Here is a 26,785-nt window from a genome sequence, read left to right on the forward strand (position 1 = left end):
AATTTCCCCCAGATGTTTGTCATGCGAGTGTTTCCAAACTCCACTCTCAAAAATACATTCTTTAAAATCTTCTTTCAAACAATGCTTTCCCTCAGCTGTTTTCATCAAGGATTCGCCTCCATTTTTCCATCTGTCCTTTCAAACAAGGCTTTTTCTCAGATGTTTTAGCAAAGATCAACCTCCAGGTTTTCTAACTCTCCTGTCAGTGTTCCTCTGTTTTGAATTGCCACAAGCTTCCAAATGTCTACCCAAATCTCTGATACTCAGTCTCCAATTGAGTACTATTGTTTCCAAAGGCTAGAAATAAGGACTCCAAACTTACAATTGCTTCAGATGTCTGGCTTTACCGTTACTTCATTGTATAACTTTTCTGCTTCTAGCAGAGTTGACAGCTGTTCCTTTTCTAGCTTCCTATCTCCAACTGCTGGAATCCACTTAAACACTAAATCTCAAAAGGTCTTCGCCCTGAAATTGGTCCCTGGTTGCTAAGCACCATATCATTCTTTCTCCAAGCACATGTTTACTTTTCCCGTCGTAAACTCTCTCTCAGCAGAATAGAAACAGGGTTTGATTTGAAACCTAAACCCGCATTCATGCAAACACCTTTGTTTAACATGAATCTAACTAGAGTTTTACCCCTCCGACACAAAAACTCTAATTTCAACCCACTTAAATCTATATCTTCTTTCCAATCAGAAAATCATAGAATTTACAGTGCAGAAGGAGGCCAGTCGGCCCATCGAGTCTGCACCAGCCCTTGTGAAGAGTACACTACGCCTCCACCCTATCCGCATAACCCACCTAACCTTTTGGACACTCAAGGGGCAATTTAGCATGGCCAATCCACCTAACCTGCACATCTTTGGACTGTGGGAGAAAACCGGAGCACCCGGAGGAAACCCACACAGACACGGGGAGAAAGTGCAAACTCCACACAGACAGTCACCCGAGGCCGGAATCGAACCTGGGACCCTGGAGCTGTGAGGCAGCAGTGCTAACCACTGTGCCACCCTGCCGCCCGTATATTTAACAATACGAATATAGACCACTTAAAACTACCTCTGTTTCTTGACAATCGGGAAAGTTAATTTCCTTTGTTTGCGAGGTCAGTGATGTGGAATCGTCAATTTAAAGTTGTCACTACTGGAGTCGTGAGGGAGGTCTTTACATGGAGGGTTGTTTTGGTTGGAATGATTTGTCATGGGGCGGATGCACCAGGACTATTGCATCAGGATAAATATAATAAATAATTGAAGCAGGCAAAAATTGCTCTCGCTGGCACAGGCCCATTGGCTGAATGGCCCCCTTGATTGTAACTTGGCTTGGTATTACTAATTCAAAGGCAAAGGTGTTTTGTAGGACTTTTCAAATAAATTATCCTTGTGTTTTCATCAAAGCTGCTGCCTATGTTGGTTGGGGTAAGAGGGTGAGGGATCCTCAGTCTCAGCTAGTGATTCTGGGCAAGGGTGAAATTGATTGCATCGGGGATATCACCTATCTCGAGTGTAGGGCCAAATACGCTTCCTGCAGTGATAGTTGCAGGAAGCTGACTTGGATTTTGTCCATTGGAAGAACAAGTGTCTCAGCACAAATATCTACAGATGTAATGATTTAAAGCCAATCCTCTGTCACTCTGCAGAGGTGTGCATATGATGGTCGCCACTCCTGGTCGTCTGATGGATCTTCTACAGAAAAAAATGGTTGGTTTGGACATCTGTAGGTATCTGGCATTGGACGAAGCAGACAGGATGATTGACATGGGTTTTGAGGAAGACATTCGCACCATCTTCTCCTACTTTAAGGTGACCATTTCTCTGACTATCTTTGGGAAGGGGTGCTGCGGCACTGAGATTCGTTCAAGTGAAGTGACTGGCTTAATGAAGTGAACAGGCAGAAACCTGTAAACATTGTAGTTGAATTAAAACCAGGTTGATTGAGTTATACCTACCCTCCCAGCTCTTCAAAATCCCTAGTCTGTTCCTCACTGAGACCTGGTGGTGTCAGTGACGTATGTCCAGACTAGACTGTATTGCTTCTGTCCCCACCCCCACTTCCCTTTGTTTGCTCTCTCCTTCTTTCGCCCTACACTCTCTAATGCTGGTTACAGTTTTCTGGACACCTGTTGACTGAGTCTAGGTGGATGGTGTCGGCAGAATATTTGACTGGATGAGGGAACCATAGCAGTATTTGACCCTGCTCTTCTCACTTGATGCTTTCATTAGTCATCAGGAATGGCATCTCTAATTATTATCCTTCTCAGTTATTATGTCTTCCATTACCCAGGGCCCTGTGCTTGTGCTCCTCCACACCCCTGCCATTGCTTGGGTATTGCTTCTAGTCCTGACCTCTGTTGTTCCACTACCAGAATGGTTATGTGAGTGAGATTTAATGATCTACTCTAGGATAGTCGTCTTTTGGCTGCGAAAGAGGAAATTAGAGGGGATAACTCTCCTTTGCCTTCCCAAAATGGGCCTTATGGCCCTCACAATAATGAATAAGGGCCATTTGCTGCTCAATTATGATGTGGAGATGCCGGCGTTGGACTGGGGTGAGCACAGTACGAAGTCTTACAACACCAGGTTAAAGTCCAACAGGTTTGTTTTGATGTCACTAGCTTTCGGAGCGCTGCTCCTTCCTCCATCGCAGGCCAGATGGTGGGGGATGAATGTAATGTGACATGAATCCCAGGTCCCGGTTGAGGCCGCACTGAGTGCGGTTGAGTGCGGCCTCAACCGGGACCTGGGATTCATGTCGCATTACATTCATCCCCCACCATCTGGCCTGCGAAATCCTACCAACTGTCCTGGCTTGGTACAATTCACACCTCTTTAACCTGGGGTTACCCCATCTCTGGATCTGTAAAGATTTAATCACCTGCTAATGCTCGCATTCCAAGCATTGTTTGGCATCTTTGAATTTTTCTATATATGTGTTTCTGGAACAGATCTCTTCATTCACCTGAGGAAGGAGCAGCGCTCCGAAAGCTAGTGACATCAAAACAAACCTGTTGGACTTTAACCTGGTGTAAGACTTCGTACTGTGCTCAATTATAAGGCACACCTCTGCAAGGAGATGTTGATATTCAGTTGAAACGGGAGGGGAGTTCCGAACTGTGGCCAGAAATGGAAAGCTTTGACTTCCCATTTGTCTCCGTAGGAGGGATTTGTCCAGTCTGATGCTTATTAGGCTCATGTTCATGTCACTTTACACCTTCCCACAGGGCCAACGCCAAACTCTACTTTTCAGTGCCACCATGCCGAAAAAGATTCAGAACTTTGCCAAGAGTGCCCTGGTGAAGCCCATCACCATCAATGTGGGCCGGGCAGGAGCTGCCAGCCTCGATGTGATCCAGGTGAGATGGAAAGAGTAAAATTCATCTGGATACTGTGTGATATAGTTAACCCGTGTAAAGACAAGGGCTTCAAAGGAATTTTTCAACGTCAGATTAGAAAATAGCTTTGCTTAAGAGCTCCATCTGAAACTTTTTGATTTAACCAACACTAACGTAGCTCCTTATTGCCTTCTGCATAACTCCAAATGGTACATGTACTGTCCAAAGAAGGTTCCAGAAGCTGGAAATCCGAAATAAAAACAGAAAATGCTGGAAATATTCAGAATCTGCTTAAAGTTCCTTGATTTGTAATGTTAACTGTTTCTATCTCCATAGATGCTGCCTTATTGCTGAGTGTTTCCAGTATTTTTTGTTTTCATTCCAGAAAGTCCTCCTGTTTTTGTCCCACTGTATCTTGAGAAAAAAAGTATATTTATCAAGCGTTAGTTGTGGCTTAGTGGAGGAAGTGCAATTGCATGATATTTTATACTCGCTTTTGAGTCAGGAGGTACAATCCAGAGACTTGAGCACAAAGTCTAGACTGCCACTCCGAGTATCAGGGAATGCTGCACTCTCAAGGGCTATCTTCTCGAAGGTGACCATGAAAGTTCCGATAGGACTATTTCAAAGAGGAGTCCAGGCCAAACTTTATTCCACACTCAACATCACTGAAATAGATTGTCAAATATCTGTTTGCTGTGTATAAATTGGCTTATTGCACTCGTTTACAAAATAAGAGCAACTACATTTTTCTTTTCCATTCTTTTTTCTTTCATTCATTCTCTCTTGTCCTTTCTCTCCCCATTTCACTTTTCCATTGTCCCATTGCCTTCCCCTGTCCTGCACCTTCTTCATTGTCTGATGCATTGCACCCCTGCCCCTTTCATGCTCCAAGATCCTGCATGTTCATCCTCTCTCCTCCCCTGAGTCCCATCATCTTTTTCTTTTTTTATTTCTTTCTTCCCTTCCCTCTACTTGCTATACCCTATGATTGTAATGTCTGGTCATTCCTCAGCCATCTTTTTCCGAATATCCATCCTATGACTATGTCTGCCTGCCATAGGTCATTCTTTTTAAAGACCTGGGGCGGGATTCTCCGACCCTCCGCCGGGCGGGAGAATGGCAGGGGGTCGGCGTGAATCCCGCCCCCGCCGTCCTCCCAATTCTCCCGCCCCCCAAAAAACGGCCCGGCGAGAGTCGCGCCGCCCGCCTCAGAGAATGGTGGGGTCCGGCGCGACTCAATGGGCGCCGGGGCCGCCTGAATTCTCCGTCCCGCGATGGGCCGCAGTCCCGCCCGTCTGTAGACGGTCCCGCCGGCCGGCGTAAATTAGAGTAGGTCCCTTGCCGACGGGACCTGGCGGCGCGGACGAGCTCCGGGGTTCCTGGGTTATCTGGCCCCGGGAGGGGCCCCCAAGGTGACCTGGCCCGCAGTCGGGGCCCACCGACCCGCGGGCGGGCCTGTGCCGTGGGGGCACTCTTATTTCTCCGCATCGGCCACTGTGGTCCTCTGCGATGGCCGATGCGGAGACAAACCCTCCCGCGCATGCGCGGGGATGACGCCAGCATGCGCTGGCGCTCCCGCGCATGCGCCGACTCGCGCCTGCCGGCGGAGGCCCTTCGGCACGGTTGGCGTGGCGCCAAGCCCCTATCCCGTCGGCCGGCGGGGCGCCAACCACTCCGGGGCGGGTCTAGCCCCTGAAGGTGCGGAGGATTCCGCACTTTTGGGGCGGCCCCACGCCAGAGTGGTTCACGCCACTCTGTCCCGCTGGGACACCCCGCCCCGCCGGGTATGGGAGAATCCAGCCCCATGTCTTTCTCTGGTCATTTCCTCAAATATAATAATCTTTATTAATGTCACAAGTTCTCCTCGTGTTTGTGTGAGTTTCTTCCGCGTGCTCCAGTTTCTTCCCACTAGTGCCGAAAGACGTGCTGTAGGTAATTTGGACATTCTGAATTCTCCCTTTATGTACCCGAACAAGTGCTGGAATGTGGCAACTAGGGGCTTGTCACAGTAACTTCATTGCAATGTAAGTCGACTTGTGATAATAAAGATTATTATTAAAAAAAAAAAATTTAGAGTATCCAATTCAGTTTTTCCAATTAAGGGGCAATTTAGCGTGGCCGATCCACCTACTTTGCACATCTTTGGGTTGTGGGGGTGAAACCCACGCAAACACGGGGAGACCGTGCAGACTCCGCACAGACAGTGACCCAGCAGGGAATCGAACCTGGGACCCTGGCGCTGTGAAGCCACAGTGCTATCCACTTGTGCTACCGCACTGTTGCTTCACAGCGCCAGGGTCCCAGGTTCGATTCCCGGCTTGGTTCACTGTCTGTGCGGAGTCTGCACGTTCTCCCCGTGTGTGCGTGGGTTTCCTCCGGGTGCTCCGGCTTCCTCCCACAGTCCAAAGACGTGCAGGTTTGGTGGATTGGCCATGATAAATTGCCCTTAATGACCAAAAAGGTTAGAAGGGATCAGTGTTAACTGTTTCTCCTTTTCAAGTTGATGGCGAGGCTCAGATTCTGAATGAGTTGGCTGGTTTGATGTTCATGCTGAAAACTTTAAATTCCGACATGTTACCCCTTCAGAGAATTAGTGCTGATCAACATGAATGAAATGTGAATGTCCTCTTATGTTTAGGAGGTGGAATACGTGAAGGAAGAAGCTAAGATGGTGTACTTGCTGGAATGTCTGCAGAAGACTCCACCTCCGGTAAAGGACTTCACTTCAGTCTAGTCCAATTTCATTGTTTTGCCTCTTAGTGTGATGAGATATTACACCCAATAATTGACAGACATTGTAGCACCACACACAATGGACGCGATATTACCGGCTGCCTCCCGCTGAAATCAGGATTAGACGTGGCCGGTACATCCCGCGAGAGGCCTCTTCCAGGATTCCCAACGGTTGTTGCGCCTCGTGAGATCTAACACTCGCTTAACTTTGCTGAGACCGGTTCTAACTGCTACCCGGGATCTAATGGCCTCGGCGAGGAGACCCCAGCCGGGTGCCGTTTAGCACTGGTCCCCACAAACAGACCAGGCAGAATGGCACTTGAGGGGGGGTCTCCCAAGTGATTGGAGGTCCCAGGTGGGTGGCCTCTAGGCAGGGTTGTACCCTGGAACTGCTGATGCCACCTGGGCACTGCCAACCTGGCACCATGGCAGTGCCACCCAGGTGCTGGCTTGGCACTGCCAGGGTGCTTAGGTGGCACTGCCAGGCCAAAAGGGGTACTGTCAGGCTGGCAGTACCTAGGCAGCATTTTGCCCGTGCCGGGGATTGGGCCAGGAAGTGCCCTGCCTATGTGAGGTGGGGTGCACGGGGCTCGAGGACCCCCCAATGGGTGCGTTGGGGGGGGGGGGGGGGGGGGGGGAGGTTACTGGGGTCACATCAGGGCGTTGAAAGATCAGGGCGGCATTTACAAATGACACCCCGATTTCTTCCTGCATTGACAAGCGGTGCTCCTCAGTGCAGGGAATACAACTTAGCGCTGTCTCAACGGGGCGTTCCCCGCTGAGGCGCCCAAGGTCCCCAGAGTGTCATTAGATATTGGCATCTACAAGCGCTGAGAAGGACTCCGTTAATCCCACCCAGAACGTACTCTGTTTGTTTCTCGTTAGTTCAAGCCCAATGTCTCCTTTGAGAACTGCTGGTCATCTCTCAGTAATGTGAGCAGTATCTTGCTGATCCATGGTGTTCAGCGTCCAACCTGTGCTTTACCTGTCCAGAGAGTGTTTGACGAGACAATACATCTATCCTATGTTGTACCTGTCTTTGGGTTGTCTGATGGGAAAGTGCAGAGGGAGCTTTACTCCCCATCCGCATCACTGCCTCCCCACAACACCGTACCTAAATGAACAATCAAACAACCAAAGGACAAAAAAAAAACCCTAGCTCCTCCCTCAACTATCTCTACCCCTAAACTAAACTAAACCAAAACCCTAAACTCATTATCTAAAATTGCAATAAAGTAATGAGCTGCAGTTACCCCTACTACTTCGTTCTCGTTGTCTACCTCCTCAGCGAGCAGGATGACCCCTGCCTGGAGTGAAAACAAATAAATAGCCATAACAACCCGCCCCTGCCCACATCCAACTTTAATAATCAAAGAAAATACACCCATCCCACACAAGAACAAGAAAATACAAACTTGTGCAAGAAACCCCAACAAGTTCCCATAACCACATGCCCTGCCCAATAATACAGCGACCTCTTAAAATTACAATTAACTCGCCCCCAGCCCATTCTTCTTAACAAAAGCATCAGCCTCCTCTGCACATTGGGGCCTTGGCCTTGTTAAACACCGCCTGCCTTTTTGCAAGTTCTGCACTCACCTCTTGATAGAGCCTGATGGCGTTCTCCTCCCATTTGTAGCCTCGGTCGTCCTTTGTTCTCCTCGGGGCTCATTCCTTCATTTCGGCTCCGCATGGAGCCTCACGATGTTTGCCTGTGACCCCTCCCCCAACCCAACCCCATCCTCCCAAACATCTTTGAGATATAGTCTGTCAGATTTGGGCCTGCCACTCCCTTCGGTAGACCCACGATTCTAAGATTCTGTCTCCTGGAGCAATTCTTCAGATTGTCCACTTTGACCCTCAGTGCTCTATTATCACCTACCAACATTGCCATTTCAGCCTCCAAGGAGACAATCTGATCGCTCTGCTTCCAGACACTATCTCCACATACTCTTAACGCTCCATCATGCGCCTTTACCGTCCCATCAGACTTCGCCAACGCCGACTGAATGTGAGCTAGGGCCACTTCTATTGAGTTATGGGGTTCCTCAGGGACAGTCCGCCACTGTTTCTGAAATTGCACTGCCAAGGTGCCTGAAAGCATCTCAGCCGTCAGTGGAGTGGCCAGAGTTGTGGCAGCAGCCTCCGCCATTTTCTCAGCAGAAGAGCCTTCAGAGGCTTCGAAATCCGTCGACGAATCTTTACTTGCCGGCTTCCTGGACCTGGACTTTCTGGGTATTGCTCTTATGTGGGTATCGTATCCCATCGAATTAGTTAAGTTTTAACCCAAACACCTAAATTTTGTTTCATAACACAACTGAAGCCCCTTGTGTTGTTTTACAATGGAAAATGTGAGTGCACGTGTTTGTGTAAATGTATGTGTTAGTCTGGTCTACGTGCATTCCTATGTGCACATGTGTTCATGCATATGTGCTTATACTCGCGTGAATGTTTGTATGCATGCTTGTGCATTTGTGTACTTCTTTGTATGTGTTCCAACAAAGCAACTCAGCACAATTAAAAATCCACTTATATATAAAGTTAGCAGTCAGGGTTACTTGGAGTTCTCTGTTGGAGAGAGACCCTTTCAGGAATAACCTGAAAATACTTCTATCTTTGATGTGGAGATGCTGGCGTTGGAATGGGGTGAGCACAGTAAGAAGTCTTACAACATCAGGTTAAAGCCCACCAGGTTTGTTTCAAATCACTAGCTTTCAGAGCACTGCTCCTTCTCAGTGCTCCGAAGGCTAGTGATTCAAAACAAACCTGTTGGACTGTAACCTGGTATTGTAAGACTTCTTACTGTCCTATCTTGTCAGACTCAAATCTTATGGCAAACTGCTGTTCAACATAAAATCTTCCAGCAGACTGCAAAACTACAGACAGACCTGACTCCCACTAACTTATCCCATGACCTGCTTAACTCAGACTAAACACAATCCCTCAAACTATCTACACCCCAGGGAATCGCCAGAAATCGAAACAATGTTCCATTAGCCATCTCTCTGTAAACAAGTAAATGGTTAGAAGCAATGGTTACCTCAATTTTACGACTTCCTAATCACAGCTTAAGTTGACACACTGCCTTTATGTATTTTAAACCAGGGTTTTCGTTAATATTACTACCACAAATATGTAATACATATAACAATGTCTTACATGCATCACAATCTGTTCCTTCTGTGTTTATGTGTGCACATGGTTTCTGTGTCCCATGTGCGTGTGTTTGTGAAAATGTGCATGGCTGTGCATTTGTGTGTGCAAGGTTCTGACACATATGAGCTGTGACCATTGCCTTCTGGGAGAGGACTGGACAAGGGTTCAGATAGTGAGTGGTTCATATGACTTGTTTCTCTCAAAATGGCAGAGGGAGTATGCGACGCCTCTGGTTAGGAAATATCTCTTGCTTTTAGCAGAGAATTCCAAAGAAACAGTGCCAAATTGAGGAACTTTGCAGGCACTGAAACTCAACTGCAAACTTGGTATCTTATGTGTTACGGACAGGAGAGGGTTTAATTTAAACAACCCTGATTTCTCCTTTCAACCCCTGTCCATAAACAGAGGTGTTTTAATTTTGAATTCCCCCCTTTATAAACTATGGTGTATTTCCCAACCCCATAGTTTTGGTGTGATCCAATTTCTATGAATAGCCCCATAGCAAACTCAAGATGGGGTAAGCTCAGAGGGTAGTTTATTCACTAACACAACAGGAAAGTCGCCATGCAGCCTCCTATTTTCACTCGTACAATAAAAGAGGGGAGACAGAGAAATAACAATTTGCAGGGCAAAGACCACAGAATAAAAGATGATTGTTTCACGTGAGTCCAGACTCAAATTCCGATGGTGTATTCCTTCACAGAAGTTGGCAGACTGAAGACTGATGCTGGATAATTAACTTTTCCAATAGCAATGAGTTCCATGACATGATAGGCACATAGAGATGAATTAATCTTGTAGGCACTGATACAGATGTTCTAACAGAAACAGCATGGATTGGGGTGGTGGTAGGTGGGTGGTGGTAGGTGGGTTCAGGTATTCATCTGGACTGAGTCCTTGTTTTGAGCTGCTGCTTGGTAGATCATAGAATCATAGAATTTACAGTGCAGAAAGAGGCCATTCGGCTCTCCGGATCTACATCGGCCCTTGGAAAGGGCACCCTAATTAAACCCACGCTACCACCCTATCCCCGTAACCCAGTAACCTCACCTATCCTTTTGGACATTAAGGAGCAATTTTGCACGGCCAATCCACCTAACCTGCACATCTTTAGACTGTGGGAGGAAACCGGTGTACCCAGAGGAAACCCACACAGACATGAGGAGAAAGGGCAAACTCCACACCGACGGTCACCCGAGACAGGAATTGAACCGGGGTCCCTGGAGCTGTGAGGCAGCAGTGCTAACCACTGTGTCGCCGGGATGGAAGATGGTAGACTGGCAGTACAGCAAGACACTGTCGCAGGTTCCTCCAGGTAGGGGATCAAGTCACATGACTCCCGTCATTTTGGCTTTGACAAAGGATGTATGTTCCTTTGTCTGGATTCTGGAGATTGTTAATGGTCCAGCCATTAACAATTTCAAAGGAGTTTTCAGGGTCCTTTATCCTAGCAGACTGGTAGACTTATGGTTTATGAAAGTTCATGTATATGGCCTTTGTAGAATTTACTTTGATCCTTGCAGCCACAGGGGTCATGAGCGTATCTTCAGAGTTGATCCAGTTCCAACTTCTCTGACATTGCCAGAAACATTCTTTTGTTCAGGCTTACAGGTAGACGTAGTTTCAGCTTTATTAAAGACTTTGTCCAGTTTTTTAAATATTAGGAGGTAGACATGTTTACCTAATATATATCCATTAAAATATAGTGTGTTGTGTTAGATCTTTGATAAATGGCCAACCTTAATATACATTTCAGGTGTTAATATTTGCGGAGAAGAAAGCTGATGTAGATGCGATCCATGAATACCTGCTCTTGAAGGGTGTGGAGGCTGTTGCCATACACGGGGGGAAAGGTAAGCTCAAACACAAACTGTTTGTCCTTACATCTGTACCCTGGCACCCCACTTCCAAATAAGAAAACTCTTGATTTCTAGTCTCTTAGATATGTTAATGTGTGTGTGTGTGTGTGTTCGGTCTTTTATGGCTGTATGTTCCACAAGGATGAAAAGTTTCCACCGTGTGGCAGAACTCTGACTTTTGGACAATGGAATTTTGCCCCTATAAAGGGAGAATAATGGGCCCTACACTAGTATTTTGAAAGTAATTAAGGGCTACTATGTGATTAGCCTACTTGTGACAAAAATCGAAATTATATTACACATGCAAGCTGAGCTAACTGAAGTGAAATGGGATACTAGGATAGATCAACAGAGAAGCAATTTATAAAATAATTTAAGGGGATATTTCAGTATGTTCCTACTGTAAAAGAAAAATTCTAAGTGGAGGACCCACCACCCTTGGTTAAATAAAGAAGTTAAGGAAAGCATTAAACTCATGGAAAAAGCGTACAACTGTGCAAAGATGAGTGACAGGTCAGATGATTGGTCAGAATCTAAAAGAACGACACAGAATGACTAAAAGGTTCATCCAAAGAAAGAAATTAGAGTATGAGAGGAAGCTAGCTAGAAATATAAAAACGGATAGCACGTGTTTCTGCAGGTATTTAAAAAGGAAAAGAGTAAGGAAAGTGAGTGTTGGTCTTCTAGAGAGTTAATAGTGGATAATGAGGAAATTGCGGATGAAATGAACACATGTTGCTTCTGTTTTCACTATAGAAGATTTAAAAAAGTTCTAGTAATAGCTGTCAATTGGAAGGTGGAGGAGAGAAAGGAACTTGGTGAAATTACAATCACTAGGGAAGCTGTACTGAGCAAACTAATGAAGTTGCAGGCGGACGAGTCTCTGGATCCTGATGGACTTCATCCTCGGGTCATAAAAGAGGTGTTTAATGAGATAGTAGATGCGTTAGTGTTGATCTTCCACAACTTCCTAGATTCTGCAAAGGTTTCATCAGACTAAAAAGTACCAAATATAACCCCATTATTCAAGAAGGGAGGCTGGCAGAAAACAGAAAGCTACAGTCTTGTTAGCTTGCTGTCTGTTGTGGGAAAGGTGTGAGAGTCAAGTATCAAGTAGGTTATAGCGAGGCACTTAGAAAAAAGACCAAGGTAATCGGGAAGAGTCAGCAGGGTTTTGTGACCGAGAAATCATGCTTACTCAATTTATTGGCCGTTGAGGGAGTAATATGCACTGTGGATATAGGGGAGCCTTTAGACGTACTGTACTTGGATTTCCAGAAGGCATTTGATAAAGTGTTACATCAAAGATTATTGCAGAAAATAAAAGCTTATGGTGTAGAGGGTAACATAGTAGCATGGATACAAGATTGGCAAAAAAACAGTTTTGGGGGGAAAAGTACAGCTATTCGATTTCAGTGTACTTCACTTCCACTCACGACAAACCAAACATCTTGGAGTTAAAACTCAGCCTTTATTACAAGCTATCGCAGGGGCTAGTGGCATTACTCATTGGGATGCCGGAGAGCACATATTCAAGAATTGTACAGGCAGATATACTTTGAGATTCGGTTACAGTAATAAATTAGCATTTACCAATCATTTGTTACTAGTTATCTATGCCCAATCATTTAAAAAAAAAAAAAATGTTTTATTGAAAATTTTTCGTCAACCAACACAGTACATTGTGCATCCTTTACACAATATTATAACAACACAAATAACAATGACCTATTTTATAAACAGAAAATGAATAAATAATAAATAACAAAAATGAAAACTAACCCTAATTGGCAACTGCCTTATCACAAGTAACACTCTCCAAAAATATAATTTAACAGTCCAATATATAATTATCTGTAGCAACGACCTATACAAATTATACAGTGTATATTAACAACCCTGAGAGTCCTTCTGGTTCCTCCCCCCCCCCCCGGCCCCCCGATCCTGGGCTGCTGCTGCTGCCTTCTTTTTTCCATTCCATCTATCTTTCTGCGAGGTATTCGACGAACGGTTGCCACCACCTGGTGAACCCTTGAGCCGACCCCCTTAGAACGAACTTAATCCGCTCTAGCTTTATAAACCCTGCCATGTCATTTATCCAGGTCTCCACCCCCGGGGGCTTGGCTTCTTTCCACATTAGCAATATCCTGCGCCGGGCTACTAGGGACGCAAAGGCCAAAACATCGGCCTCTCTCGCCTCCTGCACTCCCGGCTCTTGTGCAACCCCAAATATAGCCAACCCCCAGCTTGGTTCGACCCGGACCCCCACTACTTTTGAAAGCACCTTTGTCACCCCCATCCAAAACCCCTGTAGTGCCGGGCATGACCAAAACATATGGGTATGATTCGCTGGGCTTCTCGAGCACCTCGCACACCTATCCTCCACCCCAAAAAATTTACTGAACCGTGCTCCAGTCATATGCGCCCTGTGTAATACCTTAAACTGAATCAGGCTTAGCCTGGCACACGAGGATGACGAGTTTACCCTGCTTAGGGCATCTGCCCACAGCCCCTCCTCGATCTCCTCCCCCAGCTCTTCTTCCCATTTCCCTTTTAGTTCATCTACCATAGTCTCCCCTTCGTCCCTCATTTCCCTATATATATCTGACACCTTACCATCCCCCACCCATGTCTTTGAGATCACTCTGTCCTGCACCTCTTGTGTCGGGAGCTGCGGGAATTCCCTCACCTGTTGCCTCGCAAAAGCCCTCAGTTGCATATACCTGAATGCATTCCCTTGGGGCAACCCATATTTCTCGGTCAGCGCTCCCAGACTCGCAAACTTCCCATCCACAAACAGATCTTTCAGTTGCGTTATTCCTGCTCTTTGCCACATTCCATATCCCCCATCCATTCCCCTCGGGGCAAACCTATGGTTGTTTCTTATCGGGGACCCGCCCAAGGCTCCAGTCTTTCCCCTATGCCGTCTCCACTGTCCCCAAATCTTCAGTGTAGCCACCACCACCGGGCCTGTGGTGTAGTTCCTCGGTGAGAACAGCAATTGGGGCTGTCACCATAGCCTGTAGGCTAGTCCCCATACAGGACGCCCTCTCTAATCTCTTCCACGCTGCTCCCTCCTCCTCTCCCATCCACTTACTCACCATTGAAATATTAGCGGCCCAATAATACTCACTTAGGCTCGGTAGTGCCAGCCCCCCCCTATCCGTGCTACGCTGTAAGAATCCCTTCCTCACTCTCGGGGTCTTCCCGGCCCACACAAAACCCATGATGCTCTTTTCAATCCTTTTTAAAAAAGCCTTCGTGATCACCACCGGGAGGCACTGAAACACAAAGAGGAATCTCGGGAGGACCACCATCTTAACCGCCTGCACCCTCCCTGCCAGTGACAGGGATACCATATCCCATCTCTTGAAATCCTCCTCCATTTGTTCCACCAACCGCGTTAAATTTAACCTATGCAATGTGCCCCAATTCTTGGCTATCTGGATCCCCAGATAACGAAAGTCTCTTGTTACCTTCCTCAACGGTAGGTCCTCTATTTCTCTACTCTGCTCCCCTGGATGCACCACAAACAACTCACTTTTCCCCATGTTCAATTTATACCCTGAAAAATCCCCAAACTCCCCAAGTATCCGCATTATTTCTGGCATCCCCTCCGCCGGGTCTGCCACATATAGTAACAAATCGTCCGCATACAAAGATACCCGGTGTTCTTCTCCTCCTCTAAGTACTCCCCTCCACTTCTTGGAACCCCTCAATGCTATTGCCAGGGGCTCAATCGCCAGTGCAAACAATAATGGGGACAGAGGGCATCCCTGCCTTGTCCCTCTATGGAGCCGAAAATATGCAGATCCCCGTCCATTCGTGACCACGCTCGCCATCGGGGCCCTATACAACAGCTGCACCCATCTAACATACCCCTCTCCAAAACCAAATCTCCTCAACACCTCCCACAAATAATCCCACTCCACTCTATCAAATGCTTTCTCGGCATCCATCGCCACTACTATCTCCGCTTCCCCCTCTGGTGGGGGCATCACCATTACCCCTAACAGCCTCCGTATATTCGTGTTCAGTTGTCTCCCCTTCACAAACCCAGTTTGGTCCTCATGGACCACCCCCGGGACACATTCCTCTATTCTCATTGCCATTACCTTGGCCAGGATCTTGGCATCTACATTTAGGAGGGAAATAGGTCTATAGGACCCGCATTGTAGCGGGTCCTTTTCCTTCTTTAAGAGAAGCGATATCGTTGCTTCAGACATAGTCAGGGGCAGTTGTCCCCTTTCCTTTGCCTCATTAAAGGTCCTCGTCAATACCGGGGCGAGCAAGTCCACATATTTTCTATAGAATTCGACTGGGAATCCATCCGGTCCCGGGGCCTTTCCTGCCTGCATGCTCCTAATTCCTTTCACCACTTCTTCTACCTCGATCTGTGCTCCCAGTCCCACCCTTTCCTGCTCTTCCACCTTGGGAAATTCCAGCCGATCCAAAAAGCCCATCATTCTCTCCCTCCCATCCGGGGGTTGAGCTTCATATAATTTTTTATAAAATGTCTTAAACTCTCTCCGCTCCCCGCTCCATCTCTCCTTCCTCATCCCTCACTCCCCCTATTTCCCTCACTGCTCCCCTTTTCCTCAATTGGTGTGCCAGCAACCTGCTCGCCTTCTCCCCATATTCGTACTGTACACCCTCTGCCTTCCTCCATTGTGCCTCTGCAGTGCCCGTAGTCAGCAAGTCAAATTCTACATGTAGCCTTTGCCTTTCCCTGTACAGTCCCTCCTCCGGTGCTTCCGCATATTGTCTGTCCACCCTCAAAAGTTCTTGCAGCAACCGCTCCCGTTCCTTACTCTCCTGCTTCCCTTTATGTGCCCTTATTGATATCAGCTCCCCTCTAACCACCGCCTTCAGCGACTCCCAGACCACTCCCACCTGGACCTCCCCATTATCATTGAGTTCCAAGTACTTTTCAATGCACCCCCTCACCCTTAGACACACCCCTTCATCTGCCATTAGTCCCATGTCCATTCTCCAGGGTGGGCGCCCTCCTGTTTCCTCCCCTATCTCCAAGTCTACCCAGTGTGGAGCGTGATCCGAAATGGCTATAGCCGTATACTCCGTTCCCCTCACCTTCGGGATCAACGCCCTTCCCAGCACAAAAAAGTCTATTCGCGAGTAGACTTTATGGACATAGGAGAAAAACGAGAACTCCTTACTCCTAGGTCTGCTAAATCTCCACGGGTCTACACCTCCCATCTGCTCCATAAAATCTTTAAGTACCTTGGCTGCTGCCGGCCTCCTTCCAGTCCTGGACTTCGACCTATCCAGCCCTGGTTCCAACACCGTATTAAAATCCCCCCCCATTATCAGCTTTCCCATCTCTAGGTCCGGAATGCGTCCTAGCATCCGCCTCATGAAATTGGCATCATCCCAGTTCGGGGCATATACGTTTACCAAAACCACCGTCTCCCCCTGTAGTTTGCCACTCACCATCACGTATCTGCCCCCGTTATCCGCCACTATAGTCTTTGCCTCGAACATTACCCGCTTCCCCACTAATATAGCCACGCCCCTGTTTTTCGCATCTAGCCCCGAATGGAACACCTGCCCCACCCATCCTTTGCGTAGCCTAACCTGAAATCAGTTTCAGGTGCGTTTCCTGTAACATAACCACATCTGCCTTAAGTTTCTTAAGGTGTGTGAGTACTCGTGCCCTCTTTATCGGCCCGTTCAGCCCTCTCACGTTCCACATGATCAGCCGGGTTGGGGGGCTTCCTACTCCTCCCCCCCTTGTCGATTAGCCATCCCCTTTTTCCAGCTCCTCACCCGGTTCCCACGCAGCTGTATCTCCCCCAGGCAGTGCCCCCCCGCCCATCCCCTCCCATACCAGCTCCCCCCTCTCCCCAGCAGCAGCAACCCAGTAATTCCCCCCTCCCACCCCCCCCGCTAGATCCCCCACTAGCGTAATTGCTCCCCCCATGTTGCTCCCAGAAGTCAGCAAACTCTGGCCGACCTCGGCTTCCCCCCGTGACCTCGGCTCGCACCATGCGACGCCCCCTCCTTCCTGCTTCTCTATTCCCGCCATGATTATCATAGCGCGGGAACCAAGCCCGCGCTTCTCCCTTGGCCCCGCCCCCAATGGCCAATGCCCCATCTCCTCCACCTCCCCTCCTCCCCCCATCACCACCTGTGGAAGAGAGAAAAGTTACCACATCGCAGGATTAGTACATAAAACTCCTCTTTCCCCCCTTTTTAACCCCCCTCTTCGCCCCCCACATTCGCCCCACCATTTTGTTCCAACGTTCTTTTTAATAACCCGCTCATTCCAGTTTTTCTTCCACAATAAAAGTCCACGCTTCATCCGCCGTCTCAAAGTAGTGGTGCCTCCCTCGATATGTGATCCACAGTCTTGCCGGTTGCAGCATTCCAAATTTTATCTTCTTTTTATGAAGCACCGCCTTGGCCCGATTAAAGCTCGCCCTCCTTCTCGCCACCTCCGCACTCCAGTCTTGATAAACACGGATCACCGCGTTCTCCCATTTACTGCTCCGAGTTTTCTTTGCCCATCTAAGGACCATTTCTCTATCCTTAAAACGGAGGAATCTCACCACTATGGCTCTGGAAATTTCTCCTGCTCTCGGTCCTCACGCCATCACTCGGTATGCTCCCTCCACCTCCAACGGACCCGCCGGGGCCTCCGCTCCCATTAACGAGTGCAGCATCGTGCTCACATATGCCCCGACGTCCGCTCCCTCCGCACCTTCAGGAAGACCAAGAATCCTCAGGTTGTTCCTCCTTGCGTTGTTCTCCAGTGCCTCCAACCTTTCCACACATCGTTTCTGATGTGCCTCATGCATCTCCGTCTTCACCACCAGGCCCTGTATGTCGTCCTCATTCTCGGCTGCCTTTGCCTTCACGACCCGAAGCTCCCGCTCCTGGGTCTTTTGTTCCTCCTTCAGCCCTTCGATCGCCTGTAGTATCGGGGCCAACAGCTCTTTCTTCATTTCCTTTTTGAGCTCTTCCACACAGCATTTCAAGAACTCTTGTTGTTCAGGGCCCCATGTTAAACTGCCACCTTCCGACGCCATCTTGGTTTTTGCTCGCCTTCCTTGCCGCTGTTCTAGCTGTTCTAAAGGATCCACTGCAATCCGGCCACTTTCTCCTTTTTTCATCCGTATCCATGGGGGATTCCCTTCTGGTTTACCGCACAGTGTTTTTAGCCGTCAAAATTGCCGTTGGGGCTCCTATCAAGAGCCCAAAAGTCCGTTTCACCGGGAGCTGCCGATACGTGCGACTCAGCTGGTCATCGCCGCACCCGGAAGTCTCTATGCCCAACCATAACTATTAATTAAGGTTACATCGTGCATAGTATATGAGAATAATTAACCAATCAAAGGTACGCATGCTTTTTTTCCCTAAATTTAGAGTACCCAATTATTTTTTTCTCCAATTAAGGGACAATTTAGTGTGGCCAATCCACCTAACCTGCACATCTTTGGGTTGTGGGGGTGAAACCCACGCAGACATGGGGAGAGTACAAACTCCACACGGACAGTGACCCAGGGTTGGGATTCGAACCCGAGTCCTTAGCGCCGCAGTCCCAGTGCTAACCACTGTGCCACATGCCGCCCTTGCATTATTAATTAAACTATCCAATCAGTACACAGGCAGCATGTTACTTTTCAACCTCTGAGTCTGAACCATACTGTTTGCAACAGCTGGCCTTTAAACCCATATTCTCTCAATTTCAAAGGCCGCCTACTTCCACTTCTGTATAATTACCCATTGCGACTCCTGTCTCAGCTTTCTGCTGCTGAAACCCTCATCCATGCCTTTGTTTACCTCTTGACTTGATTATTATATGCTTTTTTGGCCTGACTCCCATCATCCACCCTCTATATACTTAGGTTATAAAGAATCCTACTTGCATCAAATTCTGTTCACCCATCACTCCTGTGCTCGCTTAATTACATTGTCTCCCAGATTTAAACACAACACAGATTTTACATTTTCATCTTTGTTTCAAATCCCTCCTTGACCACACCCCTCCTCCGTAATCTTCTACAGGCCCTCAACCCTGCAAGGCATCTGCACTCCTCCAATTCTTGCCAATTGAGCATCTCCGATTTTAATTGCTATTAAAATTGGTGGCTGTGTCTTCAGCTTCTGAGGCCCGTTGCTCTGCAAAGCCCTCCATAAATCTCTTCCTTTCTCTATTCCTCTCTCCTCCTTCAAGACACTCCTTAAAAACATACCTCTTTGACCAATCATTTGTGACTGAGTGTTGAATGTTGTTTGGGATTTTTTTTAAATCATGGATTGTGGGTGTTTCTGCCTGGACAGCATTTATTGTCTGTTCCTAATGTTTTTCTACGATACAAATGCAAGTTGTTGATTCTGAGTGTGAAAATCCTTCCTTTCTCACTCGGTAGAGCTCAAGATTTGATATATTTTTGCTCTTGTTCAAGGAGTTTGGCTTTTGTAGGATAAAATGTACCACTGAGGATTGGTGTTTAGTATCTGCTGATTCTAAAGCACAGCTTTATACCAGCTGATTGAACAGTTTAATATGATTTGTTCATGTTCTGGTTCTTTGCAGACCAGGAGGAGCGGACTAAAGCCATTGAGGCGTTCCGAGAAGGAAATAAGGATGTACTTGTGGCAACCGATGTAGCATCGAAAGGCTTGGACTTCCCAAATATTCAGCATGTTATTAACTATGATATGCCTGAGGAGATTGAGAATTATGGTAAGAAAGGTTCCTTAATCTGTAGATGCACCAGTGAACAGGAGTTACAGGCTCCTTTGAACCTGGTATTGATCGAGTTGATCGCACCAATGAATGATCTAGAGTTCAGTTGCACCCTGGGAAGAGAAGGAGGCAATTTTCCTGCCATTGCTCCATATCTCTTGATAGCCTGACCAAACAAAATCTATCGAGCTCAGTCTGAAAGTTTCAATCATCCCAGTAAGATGTCGGCAGAGGAGGAAAATGGAAACTGAGAGTAAACTAGCTACAAATGTAGAAACAGAGGGTAGGAGCGTGTCTAGGTTAAAAAGGAAGAGATTAACAAAAGAAAATGTGTGTCCCTTAGAGGCAGAGACAGGAGAAACTGTAATGGGAAATAAGAAAATGGCAGGCGATTAAGCAAATATTTTGCATCTGTCTGCGCAATGCAGGAGGCACAAAGAAGCAATGGGGAACTAGGGTTTTAATGAAAGTGAGGAACTTAAAACAGTTAATATTAGTGAAGAAAAAGTACTGGAGAAGCTATTTGGAGTAAAAGCTGACCAATTCCATGGACTGTTTTTAAAGACATGAGCAAAATTTCCACGCTAACACAGTGCAGTGTTGGAGTAGCCACCTTCAGATGAGACTTTATGACAAGGCTTGTCTGCTCTCAGGTAGGCACAGAAAATTCAATTTCACAGTTCCAAAGAAGAACAGGGAAGTTAGTGTCCCTCAGTTAGTGTCACTAAAAAAACAATTTTCCAGTCATATCACATTGCTGACTAGTGGAGAAAAATACAGCTATTCAGCCAAGTGAACTTCACTCTCCCACTCACAAGAAACCAGACAAAGATTCTTGGTGCGAGCAATAGCACAGGCTGCTGACGCTCCAAGTAGGCATGTCGGAGAGCCCTGATTCAAGGATAACATTGAGGTTGTACTCCAGATTTGATTATAAGACATTAGCATATGCCAATCAGTTGTTACCAGTTATCTATACCTAATCACAAATATCAATTTGGTTTATATCATGCATAGTTTATGAGAACAATTTCCAATCATAACATAGGACTTCTACTTAATTAAATCCAATTCATACAAAGACACATGCATGCTGTCCTCTAATATTTAAATTTGGTTTCTTGTTATCAGCCCTGTGGGTATCAATAACCTCCCTGTCTGATTCCTCTAATTTATAATACTTGTTTCCCAAGGTAAAACTTAGCAGTTCTTTGTGATAAAAGAAAATTACTGCGGATGCTGGAATCTGAAACATAAACAGAAAATACTGGACAATCACAGCAGGTCTTACAGCATCTATGGAGAGAAAAGGGAGCTAACGTTTCGAGTCTGGATGACTCTTGGTCAAAGTCCTTTGTGATTATGCCTCCCTTTCTGTCTACTTCCAGACAATCTGCCACCAGAGCAAAATGGTGAACGGTCCCACATTGTTCATTTCCATCCTTAATAATGACCACCTGTTGATTCTCTTTCCTGGGGCCCCATCACCAGAACAATGTGTCCTTGGGGTTTCCTCCAGCTAACAACGTCAGCACAGATGGAACAGAGGAATTTAAACCCTTCAGCACTTAGTGGATAGCTAGAATTTTAAAACTAATTCCAATATAATGTCTAAAACTACACCCTTTCAAATTAGCTGCCCTCTTTCTTACAACAATGAATATACTTTAAAAAGTATTTAATTGGCTGTAAAATGCTTTGGGCATTGCGAGTCACAACAGGCGCTACATGAATACAAGTCTCTTTTGCTTTTTAAAAAAGGTGGCTGGGGGGATCTTCCAGAACTGCCCTGTGAACCTAGAAAGGCTCATGTAGATTGGGAGATATCAAGGATAAGCCCACTATTCAAGAATGGAGGGAGAGAGAAAACAGGAAACTGTAGGCCAGCTAGCTTGATATCAGAAGTAGAGAAAAATGACAGAATCTGTTCGTAAGGAAATGGTAATAGAGCAGTTGGAAAATCACAATATGGTTATCATAGTTTATGAAAGAGAAATCATGCTTAAAAACTCTGTCACCGTATTTTGAAATTATAACTAGCGGGGTAGATAAAGGGAAAGGAGTGGATGTGGTATATTTGGACATTCCGAAGGCATTCAGTATGTTGCCAAGTAAGAGGTTTGTCATACTCATGGGATTGGGGTTAATATTTAGGCATGAATTCACGATTTGCTTAATGTCTTAAAACAAGAGTAGAAGTTAACAAGTAACTTTTAGGAAGATAGGGTGTAACTAGCAGAGTGTCACAGGCTTGGTCCTCAACAATTTAAAGTCCATATCAAAGGTTTAAATGGGAGAACCAAGTGTAATATATCCAAGTTTTCTGACGATATAAAGGTTGAAAGCAATGAGGAGGACACAAATAGTTTCAAAGGATTATAGATGGATTAAGTGAGCAGACAAAAAGGGCACAGATGGAGTATAATATGGAGAATTCTGAGTATATTCATATAAATAAAAGCAAAATAATGTGGATGCCTGAAATGGTGGCACAGTGGTTAGTACTGCTGCCTCAAAGCCAAAAGTGGTGGGAGTCATGTGACATGGTCACCTAGCTGGAGGAACCTGCGACACTGTCTTGCTGTACTGCCAGTCTGCCATATTCCATCCGGGGCAGCACAGTGGTTAGCACTGCTGCCTCACAGCTCCAGGGATCCGGGTTCAATTCCTGCCTCGGGTGACTGTGCGGAGTTTGCACTTTCTCCCCATGTCTGCATGGGTTTCCTCCGGGTGCTCCAATTTCCTCCGACAGTCCAAAGATATGCAGGTTAGGTGGATTGGCCATGCTAAATTGCCCCCTAGTTACGGGGATAGGGTGGAGATTTGGGCTTAAGTAGAGTGCTCTTTCCAAGGGTCAGTGCAGACTCTCAATGGGCCGAATGGCCTCTTTCTGCACTGTAGGGATTGTATGATTCCATGAAATCTGAAATAAGAACAGAAAGTGCTGGGTAACTCAGATTTGGCAGCATCTGTGGAGAGAGAAAAACAGACTTTAAAAATAATAATCTTCCAATTAAGGGGCAATTTAGCGTGGCCAATCCACCTAACCTGCACATCTTTGGGTTGTGGGGGTGAAACCCACACAGACACGGGTAGAATATGCAAACTCCACACGGACAGTGACCCAGGGCCGGGATTCGAACCAGGGTCCTCAGTGCCATAGGCAGCAATGCTAACCACTGTGCCATGTGCCGCCCCGAGAGAAACAGACTTGATATTTCAAATTGAATATGACTCTTCTTTGGACTGTTCCAAGAGTAAGGATGTCTTGCTCTAACTATATAGGGCTTTGGTGAGACCACATATGGAGCATCATATATAGTTTTGGCTCTCTACTATAGGAAGCGTATACTTGCCTTAGAGGAGTTGCGATGAAGGTTCACCAGGTTGATTCCTGTGATTAGAGGGCTGTCCAATGAGGGAAGATTGAGTAGAATGGGCATATTCTTCTGAACTCCTAAAATTATGAAAACAGATCTCATAAAAACATATAAGATTCTTAAGATGGCTTAATGGGGTAGCCATTATGCGACTAATTCACCTGGTTGGAAAATCTAGATCATGGAGTCACAATCTCGGGGAAAGGGGTCAATTAGGATTAAAGATGAGAAATTTCTTCTTGTGGTCTTTGTAATTCTCTATCCAAGAGAACTATGGGTGATCAGTCATTGAGTATCTTTGAGCATATTGATGGCTGAGAAAGATTTTTTTAGACAATAAGAGTAGAGGGCAATGGTTGGGAAAGTGGATTTGCGGTTGACGATCAACCATAGTCCTATTTAACAGTGCTCCCATTTCCTATGTTCTTGGATTCTGGCGTTTTGTCTACCTTAAATCCCATTATTTTCTCCATGAACATTTTTCACACGTGCATTAAAATCAGTAAGTTCTTTCCTTGACTTCATTTTAGATTCTCTTGTACTACCTAATCTTTTAAAAAAATAATTATAAAAACTTCAATGTGGGGCAGCACGCTAGTGCAGTGGGTTAACCCTGTTGCCTCACGGCGCCAAGGTCCCAGGTTCGATCCTGACTCTGGGTCACTGTCCATGTTGAGTTTGCACATTCTCCCTGTGTTTGCGTGGGTTTCGCTACTGCAACCCAAAGATGTGCAGGCGAGGTGGATTGGCCATGCTAAATTGCCCCTTAATTGGAAGAAATGACTTGGGTACTCTAAATTTATTAAAACAAATTTTAAAAAAAACTTCAATGTTAGCGTTGCTACCCCTTTCTTTAAATTCACTTTCTGCATCTCTTATTACCTTATTTTTTACCCTTTTTGTATTTATAACACTTTCAATCTCCTAAATTTCATTTTTTGCTTGTATTAGCATAAAGCTTTTGGCTTGAAACTGACTCTTATGGTTGCTTTATCCGCATGTTCTGGTTTTGTATTATGTGAGTTACTTACTCAAATACTTCCCAAAGTCTCAATGATTATACGTTAACAGCTCAACCCAGTTTACTGTCAGCAATTTGTTTCTCATATCCTCGAAGTTTGCTGTGCTTAAATTTAAAATCTTTGTTTTCTTGCTTCTCCTACTCAAACCCAGTATCAAATACAGTCACCTCTGGTTTTGTTCAGGGACAATGGAAAATTGTCCTGCTGGCGATCAGTGTGTTTACTAGTGTAATTGGAGCTTGATGCACAACTCCATGGGGCTACAGTTCAAACGATCCCTGGATTAATGGGCAAAATTCAAAATATAATACTTTAGATTCCAGCTTGAGAAGTCAAACCCATGTAAATCATTTTCTTTGCTCAGTTCACTTGCCCAGTATGACGCCTGGCCTTTGTGTGGCTGATGAATTCGGCTACTGTCAGCGTGATTCTGTTTTCAAAAGTCCCTTAAATCTCAGCGCTTTCTCTATGTTCAGTTCACAGAATTGGACGTACTGGTCGATCAGGGAAAACAGGGATAGCCACGACATTCATCAACAAGGCTTGTGGTAAGTTTAAAAAAAATTTTCATGAAATGTGTATGTCTCTGGCAAGGCCAGCTTTTGTTACCCATTCCTAATTGTCCTTGAGGTGGTGGTGATGAGCTGCCTTCTTAAGCTGCTGAGGTCCATACGATGCATGTACACCCACAGTGCTACTATGGAGGGAGTTCCAGGATTATGATCCCACAACAGTCAAGGAACAGTGATGTAGTTCCAAGTCAGGACGATATGTAGCTTGGAGGGGAACTGACAGGTGTTGGTGTTCCCATACGTCTACTGCCCCTGTACTTCCATGAGGTAGAGGTTGTGGGGTTGGAAGATGTCGTTGAAGGAGCTTTGGTGAGTTCCAGCAGTGCATCGTGTAGATGGTACACACTGCAGCTACTGTGTTTCACAGGAACAGCAAGAAGTCTTACAACACCAGATTAAAGTCCAACAGGTTTGTTTTTGGAGCGCAGCTGTTTCCTCAGGTGAATGCTGAGGTGGGTTTCTGGAACCCCCCCCATACGAGAGGCCCTCACAAATGCAGGGATCTCTGTAATAGGGGGGTTTCCAGGCAGGGGCTCGCTTATGGGGGGCTTCCAGGCAGGGATCTCTCAATTGGGGGGGTGGGGGGGTGGGGGGGGGGGGGGTGAGAGTCTCTCTTATGGGAGATCTTTGGTGGGGATCTCTCTTATGGGGTGGTCTCCGGTGGAGATCTCTCTAATGGGGATCTCTTATGGTGGGGGGGGTCCTCTCTTATGGGAGGGCTTCCTGATGGGGGCCTCCCTTATTGGGGGTCTCTAGTAAGGGCCTCTGTAATGACAGAACCCGGGTCGGGGGCTTTTATGGGGGGGGGGTCTTTGGTGGGGGATCGTGGGGCGGGAGCAGGTCACCCACGTACTGTGGTGGGAGGAGGAGCAATTGCGTCACCGGAGGGAGTCCAGCCGCCGAACCTCGCCGTATGCTCAAAACAGCAGCCCAATTGCGGTAATCCCGAGGTAATCCTTCGCAATCTCCTCCATGCATAAATTTCCATGTCATAGGATAGGGAATCGCCTCTGGATTATCGCTTCCAGCGCAAGCGCAAATTATGGACGATTCATCTCTGACGGGATGACATAATTTTCCAAGTGGAGAATTCCAACCTATATCTTTTTTTTCCAAATAAAGAGACCAAAACTGTACACAGTCACAAAACAGTCGGCCCATCGGGTCTGCATTGACACATGAAAGACATATGACCTGCCTATCTAATCCCATTTGCCAGCATGTGGCCCATAGCCTTGAATGATATGCCAAGTGCTCATCCAGGTACTTTTTAAAGGATGTGAGATGACCCGCCTCTCCCACGAAATCAACCCTAGGTTATCCAAACTCTCTTCATAACTTAAATATTCCATCCCAAGCAACATCCTGGTGAATCGCCTCTGCACCCTTTCCAGTGCAATCTCATCCTTTTTATAATGTGGAGACCAGAATTGCACACAGGACTCCAGCTGTGACCTCACCAAAGTTCAATACAACTCCAACATGACCTCCCTGCTTTTGTAATCTATGCCTCGAATGATAAAGGGAAATGTCCCATATGCCTTTTTCACCACCAAATAACCTGCCCTTCTGCCTTCAGAGTTCTATGGACAAACACACCAAGGTTCCTTGGAACTTCCCAGTGTCAGGCCATTCATTGAATACTTGTCAATTACTCCTTCCAAAGTGTATCACCTCACACTTTTCAGGGTTAAATTCCATCTGCCGCCTTTCTGCCCATTTGACCATCCCATCTATATCTTCCTGTAACCCAAGACACTCAACATAACTGTTAACTACCCGGCCAATCTTCGTGACATCTGCAAACTTACAGATTCTACCCCCCACATAGTCAGCTGTGTCATTTATATAAATGATAAATAGGGGGCCCAGCACAGATCCCTGTGGTATGCCAATGGACACTGGCTTCACTGTGTTCTATATGTCTCACCAAGACCCTGTACAGCGACAGCAAAACTTCCCTACTTTTATATTCCATTCCCCTTGCAATAAACACCAACATTCCATTTGCCTATC

The 26,785-nt window shown here is 46.4% G+C and overlaps 1 protein-coding gene across 3 annotated transcripts in view; it reads left to right on the forward strand.

Moving 5' to 3' along the window:
* The window catches only part of ddx41 (DEAD-box helicase 41), an 87,239-nt gene that overhangs the window by 57,006 nt on the left and 3,448 nt on the right, over window positions 1–26,785 (forward strand). For all 3 annotated transcript variants that reach the window (XM_072483234.1, XM_072483237.1, XM_072483235.1), the window contains 6 exons: window positions 1,640–1,802; window positions 3,221–3,352; window positions 5,973–6,044; window positions 10,980–11,076; window positions 19,643–19,792; window positions 24,674–24,745. In XM_072483234.1, coding sequence (XP_072339335.1) covers window positions 1,640–1,802; window positions 3,221–3,352; window positions 5,973–6,044; window positions 10,980–11,076; window positions 19,643–19,792; window positions 24,674–24,745 — 686 coding nt within the window. The remainder of the gene's footprint in view (window positions 1–1,639; window positions 1,803–3,220; window positions 3,353–5,972; window positions 6,045–10,979; window positions 11,077–19,642; window positions 19,793–24,673; window positions 24,746–26,785) is intronic.

Source organism: Scyliorhinus torazame, chromosome 18, assembly GCF_047496885.1.
Source record: "Scyliorhinus torazame isolate Kashiwa2021f chromosome 18, sScyTor2.1, whole genome shotgun sequence".
NCBI lineage: Eukaryota > Metazoa > Chordata > Chondrichthyes > Carcharhiniformes > Scyliorhinidae > Scyliorhinus > Scyliorhinus torazame.